Source organism: Tachyglossus aculeatus, chromosome 2 (genome assembly GCF_015852505.1).
Source record: "Tachyglossus aculeatus isolate mTacAcu1 chromosome 2, mTacAcu1.pri, whole genome shotgun sequence".
Lineage (NCBI taxonomy): Eukaryota > Metazoa > Chordata > Mammalia > Monotremata > Tachyglossidae > Tachyglossus > Tachyglossus aculeatus.
The window spans coordinates 22,825,161-22,851,022 of record NC_052067.1 but is presented as its reverse complement, the minus strand read 5'-3'; the positions used below and the strand labels follow the sequence as shown (position 1 = coordinate 22,851,022).

At 45.3% G+C, this 25,862-nt stretch overlaps 1 protein-coding gene across 1 annotated transcript in view; it reads left to right on the top strand.

Annotated features, from left to right (window-relative positions):
- Positions 1-864: 864 nt before the first annotated feature.
- GPD1L (glycerol-3-phosphate dehydrogenase 1 like) overlaps positions 865-25,862 on the top strand; it is a 56,618-nt gene continuing 31,620 nt past the window's right edge. The window contains exons 1-3 of the mRNA XM_038760991.1: positions 865-1,106; positions 18,273-18,450; positions 22,426-22,566. Coding sequence (XP_038616919.1) covers positions 1,057-1,106; positions 18,273-18,450; positions 22,426-22,566 — 369 coding nt within the window. The 5' untranslated portion in view covers positions 865-1,056. The remainder of the gene's footprint in view (positions 1,107-18,272; positions 18,451-22,425; positions 22,567-25,862) is intronic.

The following is a 25,862-nucleotide window of genomic DNA, read 5'->3' as shown; positions in this document are numbered from 1 at the left end:
GCCTAAGGCAGGGGCGGGGCCGAGGGCTGGGCGGGACCAATAGCAGGGCCGGGACCTGGAAGGGGCGGGGCCTAAGGCAGGGGCGAGGACGGATTCTGGGCGGGACCAATAGCAGGGACGGGATCTAGAGGGGGCGGGGCTAGAGGGGGCGGGGCCTAAGGCAGGGGGCGGGGGCGGGACCGGGGTGGAGCCAACAGCAGCTCCGGGATCTAGAGGGGGCGGGGCCTAAGGCAGGGGGGCCCTGGGCGGGGCCAATAGCAGGGCAGGGATCTGGAGGTGGGCGGGGCCTAAGGCATGGGGCGGGGCCTGGGCGGGGCCAATCGCAGGGCCGGGATCTGGAGGCAGGTGGGGCCTAGGGCAGGGGGCGGGGCCAATAGCAGGGCCGGGATCAGGAGGCGGGCGGGGCCTAAGGCAGGAGGCGGGGCCGGGGTCTGGGCGGGGCCAATAACACGGCAGGGATCTAGAGGGGGCAGGGCCTAAGGTAGGGGGCGGGGCCAATCGCAGGGCGGGGATCAGTTGGCCTAAGGCAGGGGGCGGGGCCGGGGTCTGGGCGGGGCCAATAACAGGGCCGGGATCCAGGAGGGGCAGGGCCTAAGGCAGGGGGAGGGGCCTGGGTGTCTGGGCGGGGCCAATAGCAGAGCCGGGATCTGGAGGCGGGCGGGGCCTAAGGCTGGGGGCGGGGCCGTGGTGTGGGCGGGGCCAATAGCAGGGCCGGGATCCAGGAGGGGCGGGGCCGGGGTGTGGGCGGGGCCAATAGCTGGGCCGGGATCCGGGAGGGGCGGGGCCCGAGGCAGGGTCGGGTCGGGTCCGGGCTGCGGGGTAGCGGGCAGAGGGCGAGAGCCGGTTGCGCCGTCGGTCGGGCTCCGCTCTCCGGGAGGGATCGGGGGCCGCCGCCGCCGCCGCCGCCATTGGCGGAGGTTAAGGAAGGAGGAGGAGGAGGAGGAGGAACCACAACCACACGGAGGCGGCGACGACAACGACGCCGGACGGAGGCCGGAGCGGCGCCTGCAGCGTGCGAGCCGGCGGGGGAGCGGGGCACCGGAGCCGGCGGGGGCCATGGCGGCCGCCGCGCCCCTCAGAGTCTGCATCGTGGGCTCGGGAAACTGGTGAGGGGCCGGGGGCCGGGGGCCGGGGCCTTCGGCGGCACCGCCGGCCACAGAGGCCCGCGCACTCCGTGTGCGCCGAGCCCTGCACTGTTACTCTTCAGAATAATAATGATAATAATAATGATGGCATTTATTAAGCGCTTACTATGTGCCAAGCACCGTTCTAAGCGCTGGGGAGCTTACAAGGTGATCAGGTTGCCCCACGGGGGGCCCACAGTCTTCATCCCCATTTTCCAGATGAGGGAACTGAGGCCCGGAGAAGTGCTGTGAGCCCACTGTTGGGTAGGGACTGTCTCTAGATGTTGCCAATTTGTACTTCCCAAGCGCTTAGTCCGGTGCTCTGCACATAGTAAGCGCTCAATAAATACGATTGGTGATGATGATGATGATGAAGTGACTTGCCCAAAGTCACCCAGCTAAGTGGCGGAGCCGGGATTTGAACCCAGGACCTCCGACTCCAGAGCCCGTACTCTTTCCACTGAGCCACGCGGCTTCTCATCATAATAATCATAATAATTGGCGTTTGTTAAGCGCTTACTATGTGCAAAGCACCGTTCTAAGCGCTGGGGAGGTTACAAGGTGATCAGGTTGTCCCACGTGGGGCTCACAGTCTTCATCCCCATTTTCCAGATGAGGGAACTGAGGCCCAGAGAAGTGAAGTGACTTGCCCAGAGTCACCCACCTAAGTGGCGGAGCCGGGATTTGAACCCATGACCTCGGGCTCCAGAGCCCGGGCTCTTTCCACCGACCCACGCTGCTTCTCATAATAATAATAATTGGCATTTGTTCAGCGCTTGCTATGTGCAAAGCACTGTTCTAAGCGCTGGGGAGGTTACAGGGTGATCAGGTTGTCCCACGTGGGGCTCACAGTCTTCATCCCCATTTTCCAGACGAGGGAACTGAGGCACAGAGAAGCGAAGTGACTTGCCCAAGATCACACAGCAGACATAGAGAAGCAGCGTGGCTCAGTGGAAAAGAGCCCGGGCTTTGGAGTCAGAGGTCATGGGTTCAAATCCCGGCTCTGCCCGTTGTCAGCTGTGTGACTTTGGGCAAGTCACTTCACTTCTCTGTGCCTCAGTTACCTCATCTGCAAAATGGGGATTAAGACTATGAGCCCCCAGTGGGACAACCTGATCACCTTGTAACCTCCCCAGGCTTAGAACAGTGCTTTGTACATAGTAAGCGCTTAATAAATGCCATCATTATTATTATTATTATTATTATGTGGCGGAGTCGGGATTCGAACCCATGACCTCTGACTCCAAAGCCCGTGCTCTTTCCACTGAGCCACGCTGCTTACCAATAATGACATTTATTAAGCGCTTACTATGGGCAAAGCACTGTTCTAAGCACTGGGGAGGTTACAAGGGGATCAGGTTGTCCCACAGGGGGGCTCACAGTCTTCATCCCCATTTTCCAGATGAGGGAACTGAGGCCATGGTACTTGTTAAGCGCTTACTATGTGCAGAGCACTGTTCTAAGCACTGGGGGGGATACAAAGTGATCAGGTTGTCCCACTTGGGGCTCACAGTCTTAATCCCCATTTTACAGATGAGGGAACTGAGGCACAGAGAAGTGAAGTGACTTGCTCAAAGTCACACAGCTGACAGTTGGCGGAGCCGGGATTTGAACCCATGACCTCTGACTCCAAAGCCCGGGCTCTTTCCCCTGAGCCACGCTGCTTCTCATATTAGACTATTACTATATTAGGCTATTACTCTATTTATTCATTTATTTTACTTGTACATATCTATTCCATTTATTTTGTTAATATGTTTTGTTTTGTCGTCTGTCTCCCCCTTCTAGACTGTGAGCCCACTGTTGGGTAGGGACCGTCTTTATATGTTGCCAACTTGTACTTCCCAAGCGCTTAGTACAGGGCTCTGCACACAGTAAGCGCTCAATAAATATGATTGAATGAATGAATCGACCTCTTACGGTGTGTAAAGCACTGTACTCTGCCCTTTAATAATAATAATGGCATTTATTAAGCGCTTACTATGTGCAAAGCACTGTTCTAAGCGCTGGGGAGGTTACAGGATGATCAGGTTGTCCCACGGCGAGGTGGGGGGGGGGGGGCTCATGGTCTTCATTCCCATTTTACAGATTAGGTAACTGAGTCAAGTGACTTGCCCAAAGTCACACAGCTGACAGTTGGCAGAGTCGGGATTTGAACCCATGATCTCTGACTCCAAAGCCCGGGCTCTTTCCACTGAGCCACGCTGCTTCTCACCTTTAAGTCACCTTCTTCTGGCACCGAAGAACCAGGCGGCCGAACAGGAAGAGAAATGTCGCCTTTAATTAATTCAGTCGTACGCATCGACCTCTTACGGTGTGCAAAGCACTGTACTCCGCCCTTTAATAATAATAATAATAATAATAGCATTTATTAAGCGCTTACTGTTGGCAAAACACTGTTCTATGCGCAGGGGAGGTTACAAGGTGATCAGGGTGTCCCACGGGGGGCTCACAGTTTTAGTCCCCATTTTACAGATGAGGTAACTGAGGCACGGAGAAGTGAAGTGACTTGCCTAAAGTCACACAGCTGACAGTTGGCAGAGTCGGGATTTGAACCCATGACCTCTGAGTTCAAAGCCCGTGCTCTTTACACTTTAATGCCACGCTTTAATGCTACGCCGCCCCGAGCCTCCACCTCTGCCAACCCCAGGCAGCCACCACAGGGACTCTGGGCAGCTCTGCCAGGCCTCAGCCCCTCTTTCTCTTATCGTCTAATCCTAATAATAATGGCATTTGTTCAGCGCTTACCACGTGCCAGGCACTGTACTAACCAAGTGACTTGCCCAAAGCCACACAGCTGACAGGTGGCAGAGTCGGGATTAGAACCCACCACCTCTGACTTCCAAACCCGGGCTCTTTCCACTAAGCCACGCTTGTCCAAGGTCACACGGCAGACATGTGGCGGAGGTGGGATTAGAACGCAGGACCTTCTGACTCCCATTTTTTACTCCATTTATTTTACTTGTACATATCTATTCTATTTATTTTGTTAGTATGTTTGGTTTTGTTCTCTGTCTCCCCCTTTTAGACTGTGAGCCCACTGTTGGGTAGGGACTGTCTCTATGTGTTGCCAATTTGTACTTCCCAAGCGCTTAGTCCAGTGCTCTGCACATAGTAAGCGCTCAATAAATACGATTGATGATGATGATGATGCCCAGGCTCTATCCCCTAAACCAAGCTGCTTCTCCTAATAATAATAATCACATTTGTTAAGCACTTACTATGCGCAAAGCACTGTTCTAAGCGCCGGGGTAGATACAAGGTAATCAGGGTGTCCCATGTAGGGCTCACAGGCTTCATCCCCATTTCACAGATGAGGTAACTGAGGCACAGAGAAGTCAAGCGACTTGCCCACAGTCACACAGCTGACAAGTGGCGGAGGGGGATTAGAACCCACGACCTCTGACTCCCAAGCCCTTGCTCTTTCCACTAAGCCATGCTGCTTCTCTTTTTCCTAGCCTCTCCTTCAGTCTGTATTCCACGTTGGATCATATTTTTTTTTTTAATTTGTGTCATCACAAGTTTCTCCATTCCTAAAAAACCATTTTATGAGGACCCATCTCCTGCATGGCAAACCTTGCCATTGACTTCAAATCCTCCATTGGCTTTTCCCATTGCATATATCAGACTTCTTCACCCATTACTCATTCATTCATTCGTATTCATTGAACAATAATCTGTATTCCACGTTGGATCATATTTTTTAAAAAATTTGTGTCATCACAAGTTTCTCCATCCCTCAAAAACCCTTTTTATGAGGACCCATCTCCTGCATGGCAAACCTTGCCATTGACTTCAAACCCTCCATTGGCTTTTCCCATTGCGTACATCAGACTTCTTCACCCATTACTCATTCATTCATTCGTCTTCATTGAACAATCAATCAATCAATCAATCGTATTTATTGAGCACTCACTGTGTGCAGAGCACTGTACTAAGCGCTTGGGAAGTACAAGTCGGCAACATATAGAGACGGTCCCTCCCCAACAGTGGGCTCACAGTCTAGAAGGGGGAGACAGAGAACAAAACCAAACTTATTAACAAAATAAAATAAAGAGAATAAATATGTACAAATAAAATAAATAGAGCAATAAATTCGTACAAACATATATACAGGTACTGTGGGGAGGGGAAGGAGGTAAGCAGGAAAATAATCAGAGTTCTCTCCCTGACCTTTGGAGGGGGAAATCAAATCCATGAGGGTTTGCCCGCTGGAAGAAAATAAAGAATTTTTAACCGCACCCGCCTGAGACTCTGGCCCCTGGCGAGGCTGAGAGGTGGGCTCTAAAGACCCCTCCCTCTGTCAGTCAGTCCTATTAATAATAATAATAAAAATAATAGTCTTCTAGACGGTGAGCCCACTGTTGGGTAGGGACTGTCCCCATATGTTGCCAACTTGTACCTCCCAAGCGCCTAGTACAGTGCCCTGCACACAGCAAGCTCTCAACAAATACGATTGATTGATTAATGATGGTGGTATTTCTTAAGCAATTACTATGTGCCAGGTCCTGTACTAAGCGCTGGGGTGGATACAAGCAAATGAAGCTGCACACAGTCCCTGTCCCATGTGGGGCTCACAGTCTCAATCCCCATTTTGCAGATGAGGGAACTGAGGCACAGAGAAGTGGAGTGACTTGCCCTATTGAGCACATCATCAATCGTATTTATTGAGCGCTTACTATGTGCAGAGCACTGTACTAAGTGCTTGGGAAGTACAAATTGGCAACATATAGAGACAGTCCCTACCCAACAGTGGGCTCACAGTCTGAAAGGGGGAGACAGAGAACAAAACCAAACATACTAAAAATAAAATAGAATAGATATGTACAAGTAAAATAAATAAATAGAGTGTGTGCAGAGCACTGTACTAAGTGCTTAGGAGAAGACAACATGTCAGAGTTGGGAGACACGCTCCCTGCCGACAAAGAGAATCAATCAATCAATCAATCGTATTTCTTGAGCACTTACTGTGTGCAGAGCACTGTACTAAGCGCTTAAGTGCTGTATTGAACTCTGTACTCCTCAGCTCGAACTCTTCACTCCTCATGCTATACCACTTTCTCATCCTGTTCACCTCCTTTCCCTCCCCCATCCGTCTCCCACACCAAATCCACCAGAACTCAGCCCTACTCATCTTCAGAGCCTTCCTACAATCTTGAAATGGGGCTCATTCATTCATTCAGTCGTATTTATTGAGCGCTTACTGTGTGCAGAGCACTGTACTAAGCGCTAGGGAAGTCCAAGTTGGCAACATATAGAGACGGTCCCTACCCAGCAGCGGGCTCACAATCTAGCAGGGGGAGGCAGACAACAAAACATATTAACAAAATGAAATAAATATGTACAGATAAAATACATATTTTCATACGCTCTCTCCACTGAGCCACGCTGGCATTCATTCATTCAATCGTATTTATTGAGTGCTTACTGTGTGCAGAGCACTGTACTAAGCGCTTGGGAAGTCCAAGTTGGCTACATATAGACGGTCCCTACCCAACAGTGGGCTCACAGTCTAGAAGGGGGAGACAGAGATCAAAACAAAACATGTTAACAAAATAAAACAAATATGTACAGATAAAATACATATTTTCATATGCTCTTTCCACTGAGCCACGCTGTCATTCATTCATTCAATCGTATTCATTGATTATTTCTAGACCGTGAGCCCACTGTTGGGTAGGGACTGTTTCGGGGTTTCGGGCAGCCATCTGTAGCACCTCCTGCACTTATGTTTTTATTTAAGCCTATCCTCAACCCTTGTGTAGATTTGAATTATTCAGTTGTACATTGTCATTTGACTATTTGTAAAATATCTTATGTCTGCCTTCCACATTATAGTGTCAATCCTTTCTGTTTAGGCAATGTCATGTGCTTTTGTTGCACTTCCCAAGCTCTAAGTGGATTTGCAGTGAATACCATTACTGTTCCTCTGTTAGTGAGAAAACTTTTCACCCGATTTGGAAATTCGTTCAAGGATTTTTTTTTTTTTTCCATTTTAACACGTTCTCCAGTCTTCTATCCCATTTCAGGTTTTCTTTTCCTTCAAGCTCAGAAATAAAGGGCCTAGAAACGGTCTTGATTTGGTGCCACTTATCTTTCCCCCAGATTTAATCAGTCAATCAGTGGTATTATTGAGTGCTAACTCTGTGCAAAGCACTGTACTAAGCACTTGGACAAAAGAATTAGCAGAGTGTTGCCTGCCCATAATGAGTTTACAGTATAGAGGGGGAGGCAGATAGAGCTCGGACTGGGAGTCGGGAGGAGCTGGGTTTTAATCCCACTTGTCTGCTGTGTGACCTTGGACAAGTCACTTCGCTTCTCCGTGCTTCAGTTACCTCATCTGTAAAATGGGGATTAAGACTGTGAGCCCCATGTGGGACACGGACTGTGTCCAACCTGATTACCTTGTATCTTCCCCAGCACTTAGTAGGAGAAGCAGTGTGGCTTAGTGGAAAGACCAGGGGCTTGGGAGTCAGAGGTCGTGGGTTCCAATCCTGGCTCTGAAAATTACCAGCTGTGTGACTTTGGGCAAGTCGCTTAACGTCTCTGTGCCTCAGTTCCCTTATCTGTAAAATGGGGATTAAGACTGTGAGCCCCACGTGGAGCAACCTGATTATTTTATATCTATTCCAGCACTTAGAACAGTGCTTGGCACATAGTAAGCGATTATTATTTATTATCACGGTGCTTGGCACCTAGTAAGCACTTAACAAATACCACAGTTATTATCGTTATGAATCATTTATCATCATCAATCGTATTTATTGAGCGCTTACTATGTGCAGAGCACTGTACTAAGCGCTTGGGAAGTACAAATTGGAAACATATAGAGACAGTCCCTACCCAACAGTGGGCTCACAGTCTAATAATACGTATTTATACGTATTTATACATATTTATACTATAATACGTATTTTGAAGATACATACATAAATGCTGTGGGATTGGGGGGACGAATATCAAAGTTGTAAAGATCGCAATTACAGGTCAGAGGGAGAATGTAGGCAAGGGGTCAGTGGTAAAATAGATGAGGTGGAGGTACAGTTAGTGGAGCAAAGTGTACTGGTTGATTTGTAATAGGAGAGAACTGATAACTGTTATATTGTACTCTCCCAAGGGCTTAGTACAGTGTCCTAAAGACGATAAATGCTCGGTAAATATCACTGAAGGATAATGGTGAGGTTCAGATAAGAGAGCAGAAAGAAACCATGCTCCAAAGGGCATAAAATTAGCGATTAAATCTCTTTCCCAATTTTCCTGCTGGCAGTAAATGACCTTTACCCGACAAATCTCCTCTCTCACCGAACCTGTTTACTGAACCTACCATACTGGGTTTTGGCTTGGTAGATGAACGAACGTCACAAGCCCTGGGTGAGATTTGATTAGTTCATCGGCGCTCCAAAGTTTGATATATTTTTCTGATGTTTTCTTACCTTTGTGTTCTCAGTCTGCCGGGGAATTGGAGCTGACAGGCTTCAAAGACTCAAGTGAAAAATGTCCTTGTGATTATCCTTTGTCAGGGGACAAAAAGGATATTCTTCACCTGAGTTGTGCTGACGGCAGTGTCAGTGTGTGCACAGAGGTTTAGTATCTGCTAAACTTTGCCCCATTATCTCTTGCTTTTGTGTACAGCTACTCACAGTAATGATCCAGGGTCCTGGATAGATTGTTGACACTTCCACAGAGATTCAAGTATCTCCTAAGGGGATAAGGAAACCCTGGGCCGGTCTGAAGAGAGCAAACTTAATGGGGAAAGTGTGCAAATAAAGCTCCTTAGGCTATATCAATCATATTTATGGAGCATTTACGGTGTGCAGAGGACTGTACTAAGAGCTTGAGAGAGTACAGTATGACAGAGTTGGTAGACAGGTTCCCTGCCCACAGTGAGTTTACAGTCTAGAGGGGAAGACAGACTTTAATATAAATTAATGATATGTTCATAAAGTGCTGTGGGGCTAAGGGAAGCGTGAATAAAGGGATCAAATCCAAACTGAGTGCTTTGAAAAAGCTCTGCCAACCTGCAGAATAATAGTATTTATCTTGTTGAGGAGTTAAAGTATCTTGGAGCTGCAATATATCTTGTATCATTAGGCGTGTTTCAGACCTGATCTGCACTATCTCTTTTTTAAAGCTTTGTTTTCCTTATACTTGGGCTTTGTCCTGCTAGCAGGGTTGGTATCGGAATGGATTTAATGGAAGGTTCCCCATGGCCCCCAATTTTTAAGGACGTGGGGTTTTTTACCCACGTCATTCTTGCCCTGGTAAGTGACTCCGTGCTGATTTCCTTTACTCCCAGAGGATTTGGTGGTCTCCAGCAAGTGGGAGGTTTTTGTTTTTTTTTAAAAGGTACTTGTTAAGCGCTTCCAGTGTACTAGGCACTGTACTAAGCCTTGGGGTAGATTCAAGCAAATCAGATTTCACATAGTCTATGTCCCACATGGGGCTCACAGTCTTACTCCCCATTTTATAGATGAGGTAACTGAGGCACAGAGAAGTTAAGTAATAATAATAATAATTAATAATTATGGTATTTGTTAAGCGCTTGCTATGAGCCAAGCACTGTTCTGAGCACTGGGGTAGATACAGGGTAATTGAGTTGTCCCACATGGGACTCACAGTCTTTATCCTCATTTAACAGATGAGGTAACTGAGGCACAGAGAAGTTAAGTGGCTTGTCCAAGGTCACACAGCAGGCAAGAGGCAAATTAGAACACAGGTCCTTCTGACTCCTAGGCCCCTGTTCTACCCTCTAGGCCGCACTGGGAGGTTTAGAGAGCAAGCTATTTTCTGCTCCAGTGGTCTGTAAACCTCCCTCACCCTGGATTAAACCCAGGGGCATGTTTGACTTGGAATTTATGCCCTCCACCCTCAGTCCTGGGCAGGGGAGGTACAGGAAGCTGAACAGTTGGTGTGGTAAGCAGGGCTGGTCTATAAAGCCCTTCTTCTCACCGTCCTCCTTTCTCCCTCTTCCCCCTCCTAAATCCACACAGCAAAGTACCAGTTTGCTCAAGGCCGCGAAAATGCTAGCTCCGGCCTCCCTTCCAGAATTTTAGGCAGCAATTTTTCAGACCTATATAGCACACCAATAAAAGCCTGCCTCTATGCCCCGAAGAATCAGAGAGCTAACTGATGAGTTGAATGGATTAGCCAACATTCAGCAATGGCTCTGCAATTCTTACTCCCTGAAATAAAGGGCCTGGAACCGGGTCAATCTCAGTTGTCCATGGTGATGGGAAACCAAGGTTTGTAAGGTGAATGAAATCCATCGATCAGCCACAAAGTTCATTGGAGCCGATAGGTTCAGCCTTCTCCAGAAAATCTTTTACCTCCGGGAAACAGATTTGATTAGCTTCACTTCCTTTCCCTTCTTGCTAATTCTGTGGAGGCTCGAACATAGCATGACTAGCAGGTAAGAGGGGAAAATGAGGTGAATGAAGTGAGCAGCCTGCAGACAGGATAATTAGCTCTTCAATATTTAAGTTGCCTATCTCCTGCACTTGGTTTCAGATGTTATTTCCTGCGCCATTATCTTTTGATCATCAGATATTTTGCATGGTATGGGAAGTTAAGGTTTGACCTGTCTTCAACCTGAGTTATTGTTGGCCTGTCAACTGAGGTATAGAATTCATTGGCAAGCTGAAACAAGTCCATCTAATGCTGTGCTCTATAGACATTTTTCCCCTTTTCTAAATCCCTTAGCCCATGGTATTTAGCTTGTGCTATTTCTCTCAAGTTCCCACATACACACTGTAACAATTTGAACTAATTAGCCTCCCCACAGTCACAAGTGACCCCTCCTGGGTCAGATGCACAAATCTGCAAAGAAATTGAAGTGAAAAACACTTTGAAAATAGAATCGAAGTAACACTTATGAAGCACTCACATATATTTGCCAGTCAAATCAAGAGAAGAATATTAATTACATTCAGCATATTATCTGGGGAGAGTGGGTTGAGAGAACAGTATAAGCTCATTGTGGGCAGGGAATGTGTTTGCCAACTCTGTACTGTACATTTAGTACAGTGTTCTGCACAAAGTAAGGGCTCAATAAATACCATTAAGTTGTAAGCAAAAGCAGGTCTACATAACCGTTAGCAAATAGATGTGAGCTCTGGGCCTCAGACTTGAGCTTGTGTCATATTGCTCCCAGCAGGGTAATAATAATAATAACTCCAATTACAGCAAATCAGATTTTGTCCGTCAATTAGTGATATTTGCGTACCTCGCTCTCGCCTGTCCCGCCATCGACCCCCGGCCCACGTCATCCCCCGGGCCTGGAATGCCCTCCCTCTGCCCATCCGCCAAGCTAGCTCCCTTCCTCCCTTCAAGGCCCTGCTGAGAGCTCACCTCCTCCAGGAGGCCTTCCCAGATTGAGCCCCTTCTTTCCTCTCCCCCTCGTCCCCCTCTCCATCCCCCCGCCTTACCGCCTTCCCCTCCCCACAGCACCTGTATATATGTATATATGGTTGTACATATTTATTACTCTGTTTATTTATTTATTTATTTATTTTACTTGTACATTTCTATCCTACTTATTTTATTTTGTTGGTATGTTTGGTTCTGTTCTCTGTCTCCCCCTTTTAGACTGTGAGCCCACTATCGGGTAGGGACTGTCTCTATGTGATGCCAATTTGTACTTCCCAAGCGCTTAGTACAGTGCTCTGCACATAGTAAGCGCTCAATAAATACGATTGATTGATTGATTGATTGATTAATGAGTCCAAAAAACTATACTGAACCCTTGTCCTCAAAGTTCTTACAATTTCCAGGTATGTAAGGAATATGGTAATTCCTCCATTCCAGGAAGTAAGAGAGGGAACTTGAAGAGTTATCAGAGCAGGGATGAGGAACGAGAGTTTCTAGCGTTCAGAGAACTCCAAGCTCCGTGTTTAATGTCTGTAAATGGTTCTGAGTAGTTCTCATTTATTATGGATATCCTGGTGGTGTTTGTTTTGGATGGCACAGGCAGGAAGACTCCTTGGCGCAGGCCCGCAGAGCAGGCATCAGGTGGCTGTTAGAATTTGCACTGTGCTATTCCATTAGGAATTGAAGGCTTTCTGGCTGCATTTAATCTCACAAAGGTCAGCTTGAAAGCCAAGAAGAGCACACAGGACTCGCAGTTGTTTGAATGTAGAATTAACATGTCAGTTTGAGGTGTTAGGGTTGTTCCAGTAGGTGCTGCTAGGAGGAACTGCACCTTGGCCCAGAAAGAGAAAGCGTATTAGATCAACAGGGAGTGCAGCTGGGCCCAGGCAGCCTCGATTTGACTCCAGAATTTATAAAGTAAATGTGAGATTGTGAGATGTCATCACTTTGTTTTAATGGCACTTATTATGTGCCAGGCACGATACTAAGTTCTGGGGTAGATACAAGCTAATCAGGTTGGACACAATCCCTGACCCACATAGCGCTCGCAATCTCAGTCCCCATTTTACAGATGAAGTAACTGAGGAACAGAGGAGTCACCTGCCCAAGGTCGCACAGCAGACACGTGGCAGAGCTGGGATTAGAACTCAGGTCCTCCTGACAACCAGGCCCGTGCTCTATCCACTGGGCCATGCTGCTTCTCATTTGCTAGAAAGATCCGAATGGCACGACCACCAACTGCTAAATAGGCGTGATTCCCTGAAAGGAAATGGTGTAGAGAGGTATGCGTGTGATATTTCCCGAAGCAGTTCATTCTGATTATTTGGTTTCAGTCAGCGATAACTTTTGAAAACTTCCTGTGTGCAGAGTGGTTTGTGAATTATTCAGGGTCTTGGCTTCATCTTCTGTGTCCCCCTTTGGCAAGGATAAGTGAGAGGTGACTCTGGTGTTCTTGGATTACCTCGGCTTCACAGCTAGTTCAAGTGTCAATCAATCAGTCAATCGTATTTATTGAGCACTTACTGTGTGCAGAGCACTGTACTAAGCGCTTGGGAAGTACAAGTTGGCAACATATAGAGACAGTCCCTACCCAACAGTGGGCTCACAGTCTAAAAGGGGGGAGACAAGTGTCAAGGCAGGAACGTGATGGAGTGGAGTGGTTATTTATTTATTTTACTTGTACATATCTATTCTATTTATTTTATTTTGTTAGTATGTTTGGTTTTGTTCTCTGTCTCCCCCTTTTAGACTGTGAGCCCACTGTTGGGTAGGGACTGTCTCTATATGTTGCCAATTTGTACTTCCCAAGCGCTTAGTACAGTGCTCTGCACACAGTAAGCGCTCAATAAATACGATTGATGATGATGATGATGATGAAAGAGTAAGGGACCTCGGAGTTAGAGGACCTGGGTTCCATTTCCAGGATATGCCACTTGCTTTGCTGTTACCTTGGGCAAGTCACTTTACCTCTCTGTCCCTCAGTTTCCTCCTGTAAAATGGAGATGATAATACTGACCTTTCTCTCTGTCATAAGGATATAATGAGTGCTCATTATGAGCAGGGAATGTCTGTTGTTTTGTACTCTCCCAAGCAACTTGTTACAGTGCCCTGCACACACTAAGTGCTCAGTAACTACAGTTAATCAACTGTGAGAACAGAAATGACATGAGTAATATGAAAGTGTCTGGGGGATTAAAGTGGAATGTAAAATCAAGGAAGTAGTATTATAGGATTTTTTCATTCCATTTGGAGAACTGGGGAAAATAGGGTGGCATAGCCCTGTTTTCCTTTTGTTCTCCAATAGCCACACTTCTACCTCTGTAACCAAAAAGTACACACAAACCTGGACACTCATCAGCCACTCATGAATAAGTGCCTCTCAAGTATGTGGCACTGCAGTAGGGTTTGCGAAACTTTCAAATCCTAATGAAACTCTAGTCTTATCGCCCTAATAGGTTTCGTTCTTTAAATTTTCTCAGTCTCCCCCTGCCAGCTTCAGTCAGGAGATTTATAGGAATTGGTTGATGAAGCAAGAGGATGCTATTTCAAGTCTTCTTGAGCCCCCAATATTCCAATCACTTCTCACTGATACAACAAGGATTTCCAGCACGAAACTTCCAGTTCCTACACTGGTTATAGTTTTGTTACTTGAAATTCCCTCTTCAAAAGATGCCAAGACCTACTTCAGTGAGGTTAGTTTATTGAAGAAATCCAAGGTGTCATATTTTTTAGCCGCATCATCATCAACATCAATCGTATTTATTGAGCGCTTACTGTGTGCAGAGCACTGTACTAAGCGCTTGGGAAGTACAAATTGGCAACATATAGAGACAGTCCCTGCCCAACAGTGGGCTCACAGTCTAAAAGCCGCATCCAAATGGACTTCCCCAAATCAGGTAAGGAAGTGGCATGATCCAATGCTTACGGATCAAGAGGTTGATTCACTCTTTTATCCAGCTACTTGTGACTGCCTCAGTGCTTAGTACAGTGCCTGGCACGTAGTAAGCACTTAACAAATACCATTATTATTATTATTGTTGTTATTCAAGAAATCCTCCAGCCCTTCTGTTGTCCTAGCTTCTGCACTTCTAATCATCATCAACATTTCCATGTATTGGGTGCCTACTGTATGAAGCCCCTGGGAATATGCAATAGAAACAAGACATGATTTCCTGTTCCCTAGGGAATGCTGAGAAGACCCTGGGTTGGATGTGGGATGGTGGGTTAGATAATACTGAAGGATTCTGATGTCCTGGAAAAAAGGTCGTACTGAGCTTGATGCTTCCATATGTTTAAAGGGGGTAAGGTTAGGTAGTCGTAGTAATTAGAGTTTTTCGAGTGCCCCACTGGGGCCAATACACACTGTACTAAGGTGCTTGGGAAAATGCAACAGGTGAACAAACCATATTCTCTGCCCACAAGGGCCGGTTGTGTGGATTAGGGTTGGGGCCAGGGGTTCAACCACTCTGGGTTCGGCTGTATCAGAGCCCACATCTTCTAAGGGACTGAACTAGGAGCCCAGACTCAGGCCTTTATTTGGCTTTGAGGTGAGTAAAAGTATTGCTAGCATATCTCCAGCTCTCTAAGCCGTGCCAACCGCGCTAAGAATAACCCTGGAAAGATTTGTGATTGAAGGTTGCTGACACTTCTCGCCCTATTTGGCCTAACGTGGCCTAGTGAAAAGAGCATGGGACTGAGTCAGTACACCAGGTGCTAAAAACAGCCTGGCCATTTGCCTGCTGGGTAACCTGGATCAAGTCACTTTACTTCTGTGCCTCAGTTTCCTTATCCACAAAATGGGGATAAAATACTTGTTCTTCCTCTCTCTTGGGCACTGATTCCCAGACTCCTCTGACTGGATACAACCAAAATTCATTTTTTATTATAAATGACCTCAGCTCCCCTCTTCCCACAAATTATCTTGAACATTTTTTCAACATATTAGAGCTTTGAGCAACTATTGCTTAATTCAACATTCATATATTGAAATGGAAATGGAAAATTCATGCTACTCAGAAATAAAAAATTAGAGTGTTGACTTCAGATACAATTCTTTGTAATTGTTGCTTTTGATAGGCTTTAAAATCTTAACCTGGAAACCAGTGGAAATCATTCTCAAATTTTTTGTCTTGCCTGATGAGTTGTGTACCTCCTTTAAAAAACATTTACATTTTTTATGTGTTTCAAGTTTAAAGGAACTAATGAAAAATGATTACCATAAATCCCTGACTGCAGTTTCAAGAGGATTCTTTTTGGCATCTGATTGGAACAAATCACTTGGGTGTGCTAAAACAAAATTTTAAAGTTTGACATGTTCTAATGAAAGGAATAAAGACTCGATACATTGTGAAGGCTCTTTGCAGATGAAGCCCCTGAGTTAATCAGTTTTTAAATGTTTTTGTTTTCTTGCTAATTAGCTTTGGGACAAAATCATCCAGGCTTTTAGGAGGTGAAAGAGGGACAGGGGAAGGGGAAAAACCAAGGGCAGGAAAAGATGACTGGCAGGCTCAGAGAGGAACCGCATGGCCTAGTGACAAGAGCATGGGGTTGGGAGTCAGAGGAGGTGGGTTCTAATTCTGGCTCTGCCACTTGTCTGCTGTGTGACCTTGGGGAAGTCACTTAACTTCTCTGTGCCTCGGGTACCTCATCTGTAAAATGGGGATTAAGACTGTGAGCCCTATGTTGGGCATGGACTGCGTCCAACTTGATTACCTTGTATCTACCCCAGCACCTAGAATAGTGCTTGGCACGTAGTAAGCGGTTAACAAATACCATAAGTGGGGTGGACAGACAGGGGAAGACAGAGGCAGCAGTCACATATTCCACACATGGATGCAGATGCATCCACATCTGGACGACTTCCCGAGCTGCTGCTGTTTTTCTGCCCCTCACCAGCCGCCCTGGTCTGACTTTTACCCGTCTGTGTCCGACATGCAAGCTCCCTCAGCTCAAGAAGAGGGTGTAGACTGTAGACTCTAGACTGTAAGCCAGTTGCGAGTAAGGAATGTGTCTGTTTATTGTTATACTGTACTCTCCCAAGTGCGTAGTTTGGTGCTCTGCAAACAGTAAGCACTCAATAAATGGGGTCAAATGAATGGAAATGTTTTTGCCAGTTGCAAGCATGGCCACCCTGACGCACTTTTGGACAGCTTTCAAGAAATAACGTAGAAGCAGCCAGAATAGTGGCACATGTGTGGCGGTGGTGGCAATGATATCTTCTTTTGAATCAATCGTATTTGAGTACTTGTTGTGTGCAGGGCACTGTACTAGGCACTTGGGAGAATACAGCACAATAAAACAGACACATTCCCTGCCCACACTGTGAAGAGGAGGAAGAAGTTGGTTGAACTGTTTTCTACTGGTGGAGCTGCCACTGGCTCCACTGGCAGGGCAGTCGTTGCCCCATCCAGATTGTGCCCCACCAAAAATTCAGGACTTGATGCCGTGATGCTGTCTCACAGGTGATGGGTGCTCATCCCCAGAACTCCAGCCTATTGTGGGTAGTGGGTCACTTTGTCCGGGACAAAAAATATGGCCACCCCATGGGCCTAGGATCACATTTAAATCCTACCTCCAAGGGCTTGGTCCCACCAGACCAAAGCACAGATTAAGGGAAGCAGCCTGGCCTAGTGGAAAGAGCACAGGCCTGGAAGTAAAAGAACCTGATTTCTAATTCTGGCTCTTCCACCTGCCTGCCGAGTGACCCTGGGCAAGTCACTTCATTTCTCTTTGCCTTGATTTCCTCATCTGTAAAATGGGGATTCAGTACTTGTTACCCCCTTCCTTAGACCATAAGCCCCATGTGGGATAGGAACTGTGTCCAACCTGTTTAACTTGTAACTTCCCTAGTGCTTGGCACATAGTAAATGCTTAATAGATGCTATTGAAAGTGCTAACTGGTTATAGTAGCATCGGTTCATGAAAACAGTATGGATTTTGGGCAGTATCCCATGGGAGAGAAGTCCCAGGTTCACTTCCCACTGGATTCTAGGATCACTGGTTTGGGCCACAAATTAAGGGCAGAATTCTTGGGCCACAGGGTCTTGTTTTAGAACCATTTGAAGAGTGTTGTGGTTTAACCCAAAGGTTAAACTATGTAAGCCAAGCATTTCTCAGAAAAATGCATATGTCACGTTTGATTGTGGCTGAGCTATTCTGTGACCAAGCCCTCGTCTCCTCTTCTCCCACTCCCTTCTGTGCCACTCTTACTTGCTCCTTCATTCGTCGTCCTTCCCACCCCCACAGCACATGTGTATCTCTGTTTATATCTATTTATATTAATGACTGTCTCATTCTCTAGACTGTGAGCTCATTGTGGGCAGGAACGTGTCTGTTGTTTTATTATACCCTTCCAAGCGCTTAGTACAGTGCTTTGCACACAATAATCACTCAATAAATATGATTGAATGAATGATTGAATGTGATGAAGAGGACCTCTTTATGTACTTTGAAAAAGTGTGCTGTTTAACTTAATCAAGGAATATTTATTTCCAATTTTGAATTATGTAAGTTTCTGAAGTCAGTCAGTAGTGTTTATTTAGCACCTATTGTGTGGTGAGGATTGTACTAAACACTTGATGGCAGAGAAAGCTGTCCAAGTTTGGTGTGAGTTTTACTGGATATTTTTTTGCTGACCTTATGTGTGCAGCTAACTACTGTGGTTTACTCAGTTCTTTGTGGTGTTTTTTCCTTTCTTGAGGATAAATATTATATAATGGACTTTAATATTTCTCTTCCGCACCCAAAAGTTATTTTTCTCTCTTGTTGACTTATTTTCCAAAGGGGCACAGCTGTTGCCAAAATCATTGGCAATAATGTCAAGAGCCTCCAGAAATTTGCCTCCACGGTGAAGATGTGGGTTTTTGAGGAAACAATTAATGGAAGAAAACTGACAGAGATCATAAATAATGATCACGAAAATGTAAAATATCTTCCTGGACACAAGTTGCCAGAAAATGTGGTAAGATTCAAGGGTTTTTTGTTTGTTTGTTTGTTTGTTTTGTTTGTTTCTGGCCCATGGTCTGTATGCGTAGTTGCAGTTAGGATGGATACAATTGTTAGGACTCAAAGCAGCTGGAATGGGCAACTTAAAAATTATAATTGGACCCTCTGTTATTCATAGCCCCTAGCATCAGGAGGTACCTTGTCTGGTTGCACATCCTTTTCATGCTTGGCATCAGGATAATTAGTGCTTTTGTCCATAATTAAAATGAGAATTAAGGCCTGAATCATGGAAGGGTGATAAGAGGTGAGTTGAAATGCAAATCTAATAGGATGGATTTTAAACATATCAGTTTTGGAGACAATGCAGACAGCTAATTGGAATGAGGTTAGCCACCTTGGCAAAGAGAGAGATGAACATAGGGACTGCAGAACTGCATCCTGCTGATGATTTGATTGGAATTCATGAAACCCTGCCTGTATTCATCATCCAGGAGGCCTGAGTAGCAATTCTGCTATTAAAAACAAAGAAAGAAGATTTAGGCCCCAGTCTCCTTGGTTACTGCCTGAAAAATTCACCCTTCTGTTTTTGCTAATAAATAAGCTGAGGAGAATTCTCTTGAGAGCCTTGTGAAGATGTTCTTCTGTTTCCTGGAAATGCCAGTGGAAAGGTGAAATGGGCCAAAGGCCTTTTCTAAAATTTGGCATTTGCTCATTAACCAAAGAATCTGCATTTTGTTAGCTAAGAACCATTTTGCTAAAAATACCTAGAATGGGAGGTTTAGGACCCCTTCACCAAACCAAGCATTCAAAAAGAATTAAAGAGATATGGAATCCGGCCAAAATTCAGAAAGGAACTCTGCCTGAGTCGTTTGAAGAACTATAGAACTCTGATTATCCATTTCTGCTGACAAATTGTTTTCAGTGGAAATGTAATCCAAAAGAATGCAAGAAAGAAAATTCAGTTAGAAATTAGAACCCCAAACTTGTGATTTATATGGAGAACTCCAAAATAGGTCCTCAGACTCCCACTTCCTTAGCCTTATCTTCCCATTAGCTTAATTAGAAGCATCGTGGCTCAGTGGAAAGAACACAGGCTTTGGAGTCAGAGGTCGTGGGTTCAAACCCTGACTGCCAATTGTCAGCTGTGTGACTTTGAGCAAATCACTTCACTTCTCTGTGCCTCAGTTACCTCATCTGTAAAATGGGGATGAAGACTGTGAGCCCCCTGTGGGGCACCCTGATCACCTTGTAACCTCCCCAGCGCTTAGAACAGTGCTTTGCACATAGTAAGTGCTTAATAAATGCTATTATTATTATTATTATTATTATTAGGGGGTATGGATTTCTTACTCATGTGAAGTCACCTCTGCAGAGCCAAATGAAGCCCCTCCTCACTCCACCAGTGCTGAGAAAGAAAGAAGAGCGTGCATGTATGAGAGTCCTTACAGGTGCAAAAAAGGTGATGGTAGTCAGTCAGTCGTATTTATTGAGAGCTTACTGTGTACAGAGCACTGTACTAAGCACTTGGGAGAGAACAATATAACACAATATTCCTTGCCTTTTGGAAATGCTTTTATTTTCTGCAATTCCCTTGTCAACCTTAAAAAGGTCTTTAAATGGTTTGAGCGTAGTCCGATCTCACCAAAGCCTGACCGCAGTAACAATTTATATTGCATACTTATGTCAATATGTCTTTGAGCGTGCTCAATTTGGGGTTGTGAGCAAGACCTCACAGGCACAACCAGGTTGGGAGAAGGCTAGGAATGGTAAGTTGTCCATGGCTGTCTCCTCAAGTAGCCAGATTGGTTTAGGGCTGGTCTGAGGGAGAAGATACGGAGAAAATGAGCAAATGGGAATTCTCTATGTGTCTTATTCCATGATGCCTCAAGGAGGCTTTGGTGAGAGGGATCTATAAGTAATCAGGTTGGCTTTTAAAAAAAAATAATATTTAGGTACTTATGTGTGAGGCACTGTACTAAGAGCTAGGTGAGATACAAGTTAATCAGGTTGGACACAGTCCCTGTCCCACATAGGGCTCGCGGTCGTAATCCCCATTTTACAGATACGTGACTGAGGCACAGAGAAGTGAAGGGACTTGCCCAAGGTCTCACAGCAGATAAGCGTTGGAGCTGGGATTAAAATCCAGGTCCTTCTGAGTCCCAGGCCCACTCTGTATCCACTAGGTAACGCTGCTTCTCTTGGGACAGACTTAAGTCTCCCCAGGTGAGACTTTCAAGGAAACGAGCTAGTTCCCCTGGATCCCGCACACAGTTCACCTCACGGCCCACTCTCCCGGTTTCTCTTAAGAACCAGGCTATCCCCATGTAGGGTGGCTTCTGATGGCACTCTAAAATACCAAACATCCCTTTGCCTACCCAGAAGTATCAGACCTGTATTACCGAAGCTGCATTATGCAAAAGTCATGTGGTGACAATTTATGGAACATTTTGCAGAAGACAACAAAACCCAAAGCAGGAGGCCCAGAGGACCCGTGACCTCTTCCGTGCTCCAGACCTGCTGTGGTTCCCTTCTCAGCTTCCTGTAAACACAGATGCCATTTCCAAGCCAGGAGACCCGAGCAGGAGGCCGTGCATTTAAAATTGAAATACCAAATATCAAGACACCCAGTACCTTATCAGTAGCAGATAGGGAAACCTAGATTGTCGGGATCAGACTGGACAAATGACCAACCTACTGCTAGAGCGGAGGCTGTGATAGGGATTTGGTGCATATTAGATTTGTTTCCCTGAATGAGGAGTCCTGGAATGGCAATGTGATCACCTTTTGCCATGAAACCTGGCTCCTGAGAGCTGTTAAAGGGCCTTTTGGAAATGGGAATTGTGAAGAATCTTTTTTGTTTTTCTTATCCATTTAGAAGACTGGGAATTGCTGAATTATGCTGAATTTGACTGCTGTGTCTGAGAGCCATTGTAAGAAGTGGGAGGAGGGAAAGAATGTGTAGTGAGATGACTAATTATATTTAAATGTGTTTCTGACATCGACTTCTCTTAGAAAACATGTATAATAATTTGTTGGGCTATTTTTTTCCACAGATTTGAGATAAGCACAGCATTTTAAAGAATTCCCATTCATCAACACCTTGCCCAAACCCAAAGTTTGCTTTTTAATTCTAGAAAGACCCTGCCAGATTTAAAAAAAAAATCAGACCACAATTCTTCCCATAAGATTTAACTCCATTCACCATCTAGAAAACTCCTTTTAGGGCTGTCGGATTCCACAAGAGATACTTTGTATTTTATTCTCGGAAAATGGGGACGAAGATTTTTCTTGGAAGTTTTTCTCTGTACAGCCACTTTTTTCATTTTTATCTACCTTTTTTAAATTAAAAAAAGTGTGGAGCCTCTTGGATAATTCATCATTAAATTGTTCTTATTCCGGGAGAAGCTGTATGGAAGCCTTCTCTCCTCAGTGACCTTAATGTTTCAAGGTCTTTTGATCCACGTGCACAATTGCAAAAGAGCATTTTGGCAGTCATTCATCTTTGAGAGATTTCATTGGTAAAGGTGTAAACAAATGCAGGTCACCCCGAGGTTTGAATTAATGTTTTACACGGGATTTAGCTGCTGCCTCTGGGCATTTCAGAAATCCTAGATGCCACCACACCACACCATACCTTATTGTTGCACGCGTGCTCCTGGACAGAGCCGTGCAAGCCCATGAAACCATCTATATTCTGAGGAGCAGTCTCTGAACATGACCCTTTGTCTTCCCAACCACTCCTGTCCCAAATGCTTCAATGACCTCGTGGCAGGGATGAGAGATTTACATTCTGACGTCTTCGGTCCGTGGGCTTGAAATCATCTTGTGCAATCCCGCACATGAGAGCATGTGTATCTTCAATAGGCGAAAGGGGAATCTTGGTGATGTTTAATTTTGTAATCATGAATGTCAGGAGAAAGTACAGTCTTTTCTGGGGACGGCAGAATGAATCCTGAAATTAACATTTCAGTTTTCCTTTTCAACTTTGTAGGTTGCTGTCCCAAATCTGGGGGAAGCTGTAAAAGATGCTGACCTGCTAGTCTTTGTTATCCCTCACCAGTTCATTCATAGAATCTGTGATGAGATTACTGGACGGGTACCAAAGAAGGCTGTGGGCATCACCCTCATTAAGGTATGCTGGAAATGCCAAGTCAAACACCAACCTGTAAAGAAATGGTCCCAGCTCATGAAGTTGAGATTTCTGAAATCCTCCACGGCCAACCTCTCTTTTCTCCAGCTCACTGACAGTTTTCTTTTGGAAGTTAGGGCTTGAACAGTGCAATTAATGCATTGATGGAGTTTTCAGATACGTGCCAAAAGGTACTTCTTGGGTAATTCAGAAGTACGTAACCCACAGTCTTGTTCAGCATTTAGAAGAAAGCTAAGGAGTGGAGACTAATGTAATGGTCATTGAGTGCATCATGCCGAAGTAATCATTTTGAAAGCTGAAACGCCTATCATTTGAGGGCTGGGCCCTTGTTTCTCTTACTATAGAAACTAAATGCTTCTGAGAAAGTCTTCCCAAAATCAAACAGGAGTTTCTACTATACTATCCTGAGGGAATTAATTATCGGGAAGATTTTGTTACTGGTATTCAGTGGGAAGGTTTAGGATCATGGCAAACAAGAAGGAGGAATTTAATGAGCTAGCAGTATTCCAGAACTCTTACCTTGCTTGCGTACATCCTCTGTTCCTTTAGTGTGGGAAAGAAGGGGCACCTTTATTCCATGTCGACTTGGGTTCTAATCCTTGCTCTGCCATTTGTCTGCTGGATGACATTGGGCAAGTCATTTAACTTCTCTGTGCTTCAGTTGCCTCATCTGTAAAATGGGAATTAGGACTGTGAGCCCCATGTGGGACATGGACTGTGTCTAACTGACTTACTTGTCACTACCCCAGTGCTTAATACAGTTCCTGGAACATAGCACTTAACAAATACCATAAAAAAGGAAGTTATTCCTATTCTTCTATTATTAGAAGAAAGCTAAATGTCAAACTTTCTCCTACATTGCTTAACCCAGGGCCATCTTGATGAGTAAAACACTATAGGCTGTTGATGATGAAGATGAATCATAAGAGAAGTGAGAGGTGGAGAAGAGAAATTCCGGCCATTGTTAGACTAGAGCCTATGACCACCTATAAGCCTTAGGAGTGAAAATAAATAGACCTTCATCTCAAATAATAACCAGTGAGACTGCTTTGTTCATTTTCTTTTTTCAGGTGCAGTTTAGCAATAGAATAGGACCCTGGTGGTGGTGGCGACTTTTTTCTTGGACCCTCTTGGGAAGCGGTCAGGGTCTGTAGTAGAAATTGCTGACCTTTTCCTTTTCACGTTTGGAAATTATTCATATTTCATTTTTATACCAGAGTGATCGTCCCAGAAGAGCTCAAAACAAACCTGCTAGAATACATCCTGTCTTGTTTTTCTTTCTGTCTTTCAGTAATCCTTTTCCTGTTTCTCTCTTGCCCTTCACCCGCTAGTCACCTCCCTAACATTTTAGGTCTCTGGAGCCCTGGTCTGGTTCACAGAGCAACAGTAGATCCAAGATCCCATGTGTAAGCTCACTGTGGGCAGGGAACGTGTCTACCACCTCTGTTATAGTGTAATAATAATAATAATTATGGTACTTAGGTGTTTACTATGTGCCAAGTACTGTTCTAAGTACTGGGATAAATGCAAGTTAATCAGGTTGGGAACAGTCCTTGTCCCACGTGGGGCTCACATTCTTAATCCCCATTTTACAGATGAGGTAAGGTGAAGTGACTTGTCCAAGGTCACACAACAGACATGTGGTAGAGCCGGGATTATGACCCTGGACCTTCTGATTCCAAGACCCATGCTCTTTCCACTATGCCACTCTGCTACAATTGTACTCTACCAAGTGCTTAGTACAGTGCTGTGAGCACAGTAAGTACTCAATAAGTACGATGGATTGATGTGGCTCCTATCTGGTTTAACAGAGGCGGCGATTCACTACTCACACTCCCTCCCCTGCCAGCTGTTCACTACCAGGCAGATCCATGTGTCTGCAGCCCCGGCGTGATGGGGACCCCAGCTAGAATTGTACATGTATCATGTCTACCCGTCTAAAATAGCAACCCCACTCCGCTGAGTTACAGAAGATCCTAGGTGGGTGATCACCTCAAGGAGCTGGTGCCAGTGGTTCGTGATTCCCTTGGGTAGGTGTCCACTATGATCCTGGATCTGTGTCTCAAGAACTGAGCACTCAAGGCTGGGATACCTGCTTCTGCACTCAGAAGGTAGTGGGTGGACCCCTTGTCCTTCCTCAGTGCTTAGAACAGTGCGTGACACATAGTAAGCACTCAATAAATACAGCAACAATAATAATTATACTAATAATGATAATACCTCCATTCTGACCTGGGCCCAGAGAAATCCACAGCAGTGAGAACTAGGTGACAGAGGGAAAAAACCTGAGCCGGCCACAGTCCGTTGACTCCCTGTCTGTACTCTTGCCTATCAAAGAAGGAAGCCTAACACTTAAGGGAGAGGAGCCTATTAATACATTTGTTTCTCCCAGAATGTGTGCTTTCACTGAAGATTATGTAGTGAACTTACTGGCAGAATTAGGGAAGGTTTTTCTGACAGTACAGGTCTACCTGGATTCACAGAGACATGACGTGAGGGAGGAAAAAGGGTTATGTGCACTATATTGGACACAGGGTAAGTAATGCACAGTCATCTAGACTGTGAACCCATTGTTGGGTAGGGATTGTCTCTATTTGTTGCTGAATTGTACTTTCCAAGCGCTTAGTACAGTGCTCTGCTCATAGTAAGCACCCAATAAATATGATTGAATAATGCAACATGAGGGTTTTTTTCAGCACAGAATTCTACAAGAATACAACCCCCCATTATGGGAGAACTGGTGTATTACTGCTCTTCCATTTTGGATAATTTCCTCCATCTTGGGGTTTTATAAAAAAAAAATCCACAATGCAGTCAGGAATCAGACAGCAGATGCTTAAAACTGGGTTCCTGTAGCACTTTTCTTGTGGAAATTGTATAGTATTAAAGTAAGTCGGTGGTTTTGTATATTGATTTTTTTTTGTTGTTGTTTAAGGGAAGAGTTAGATACTTTAAAGGCAGCAAATTAAAAAAGTAAACTGATTGGGATTTGGTTCAGGGAAAGGGAGAAAAAAAAATTTCCCCCATTCTTTTCTTCCTATTTTGATATTTTGTTCTTTTGGTGGCTCTTTGCTTTAGTAGTTTTATTTTTGATGGCAGGGAAGAGCCCGGACTCAGGTTGGCCATCCAATGGGTAGTGAACCTCATGCAGCTCCTCTACACTGGCTGTGTGGCTCGCATACCTATGCTTTATTATTTTGCTAGCACCAGCCCCTGGCCCACCTGTGTCTTGCTCACCACCACTTGCAACAACCCCTCTCTCCTTTTCTTCACATTCA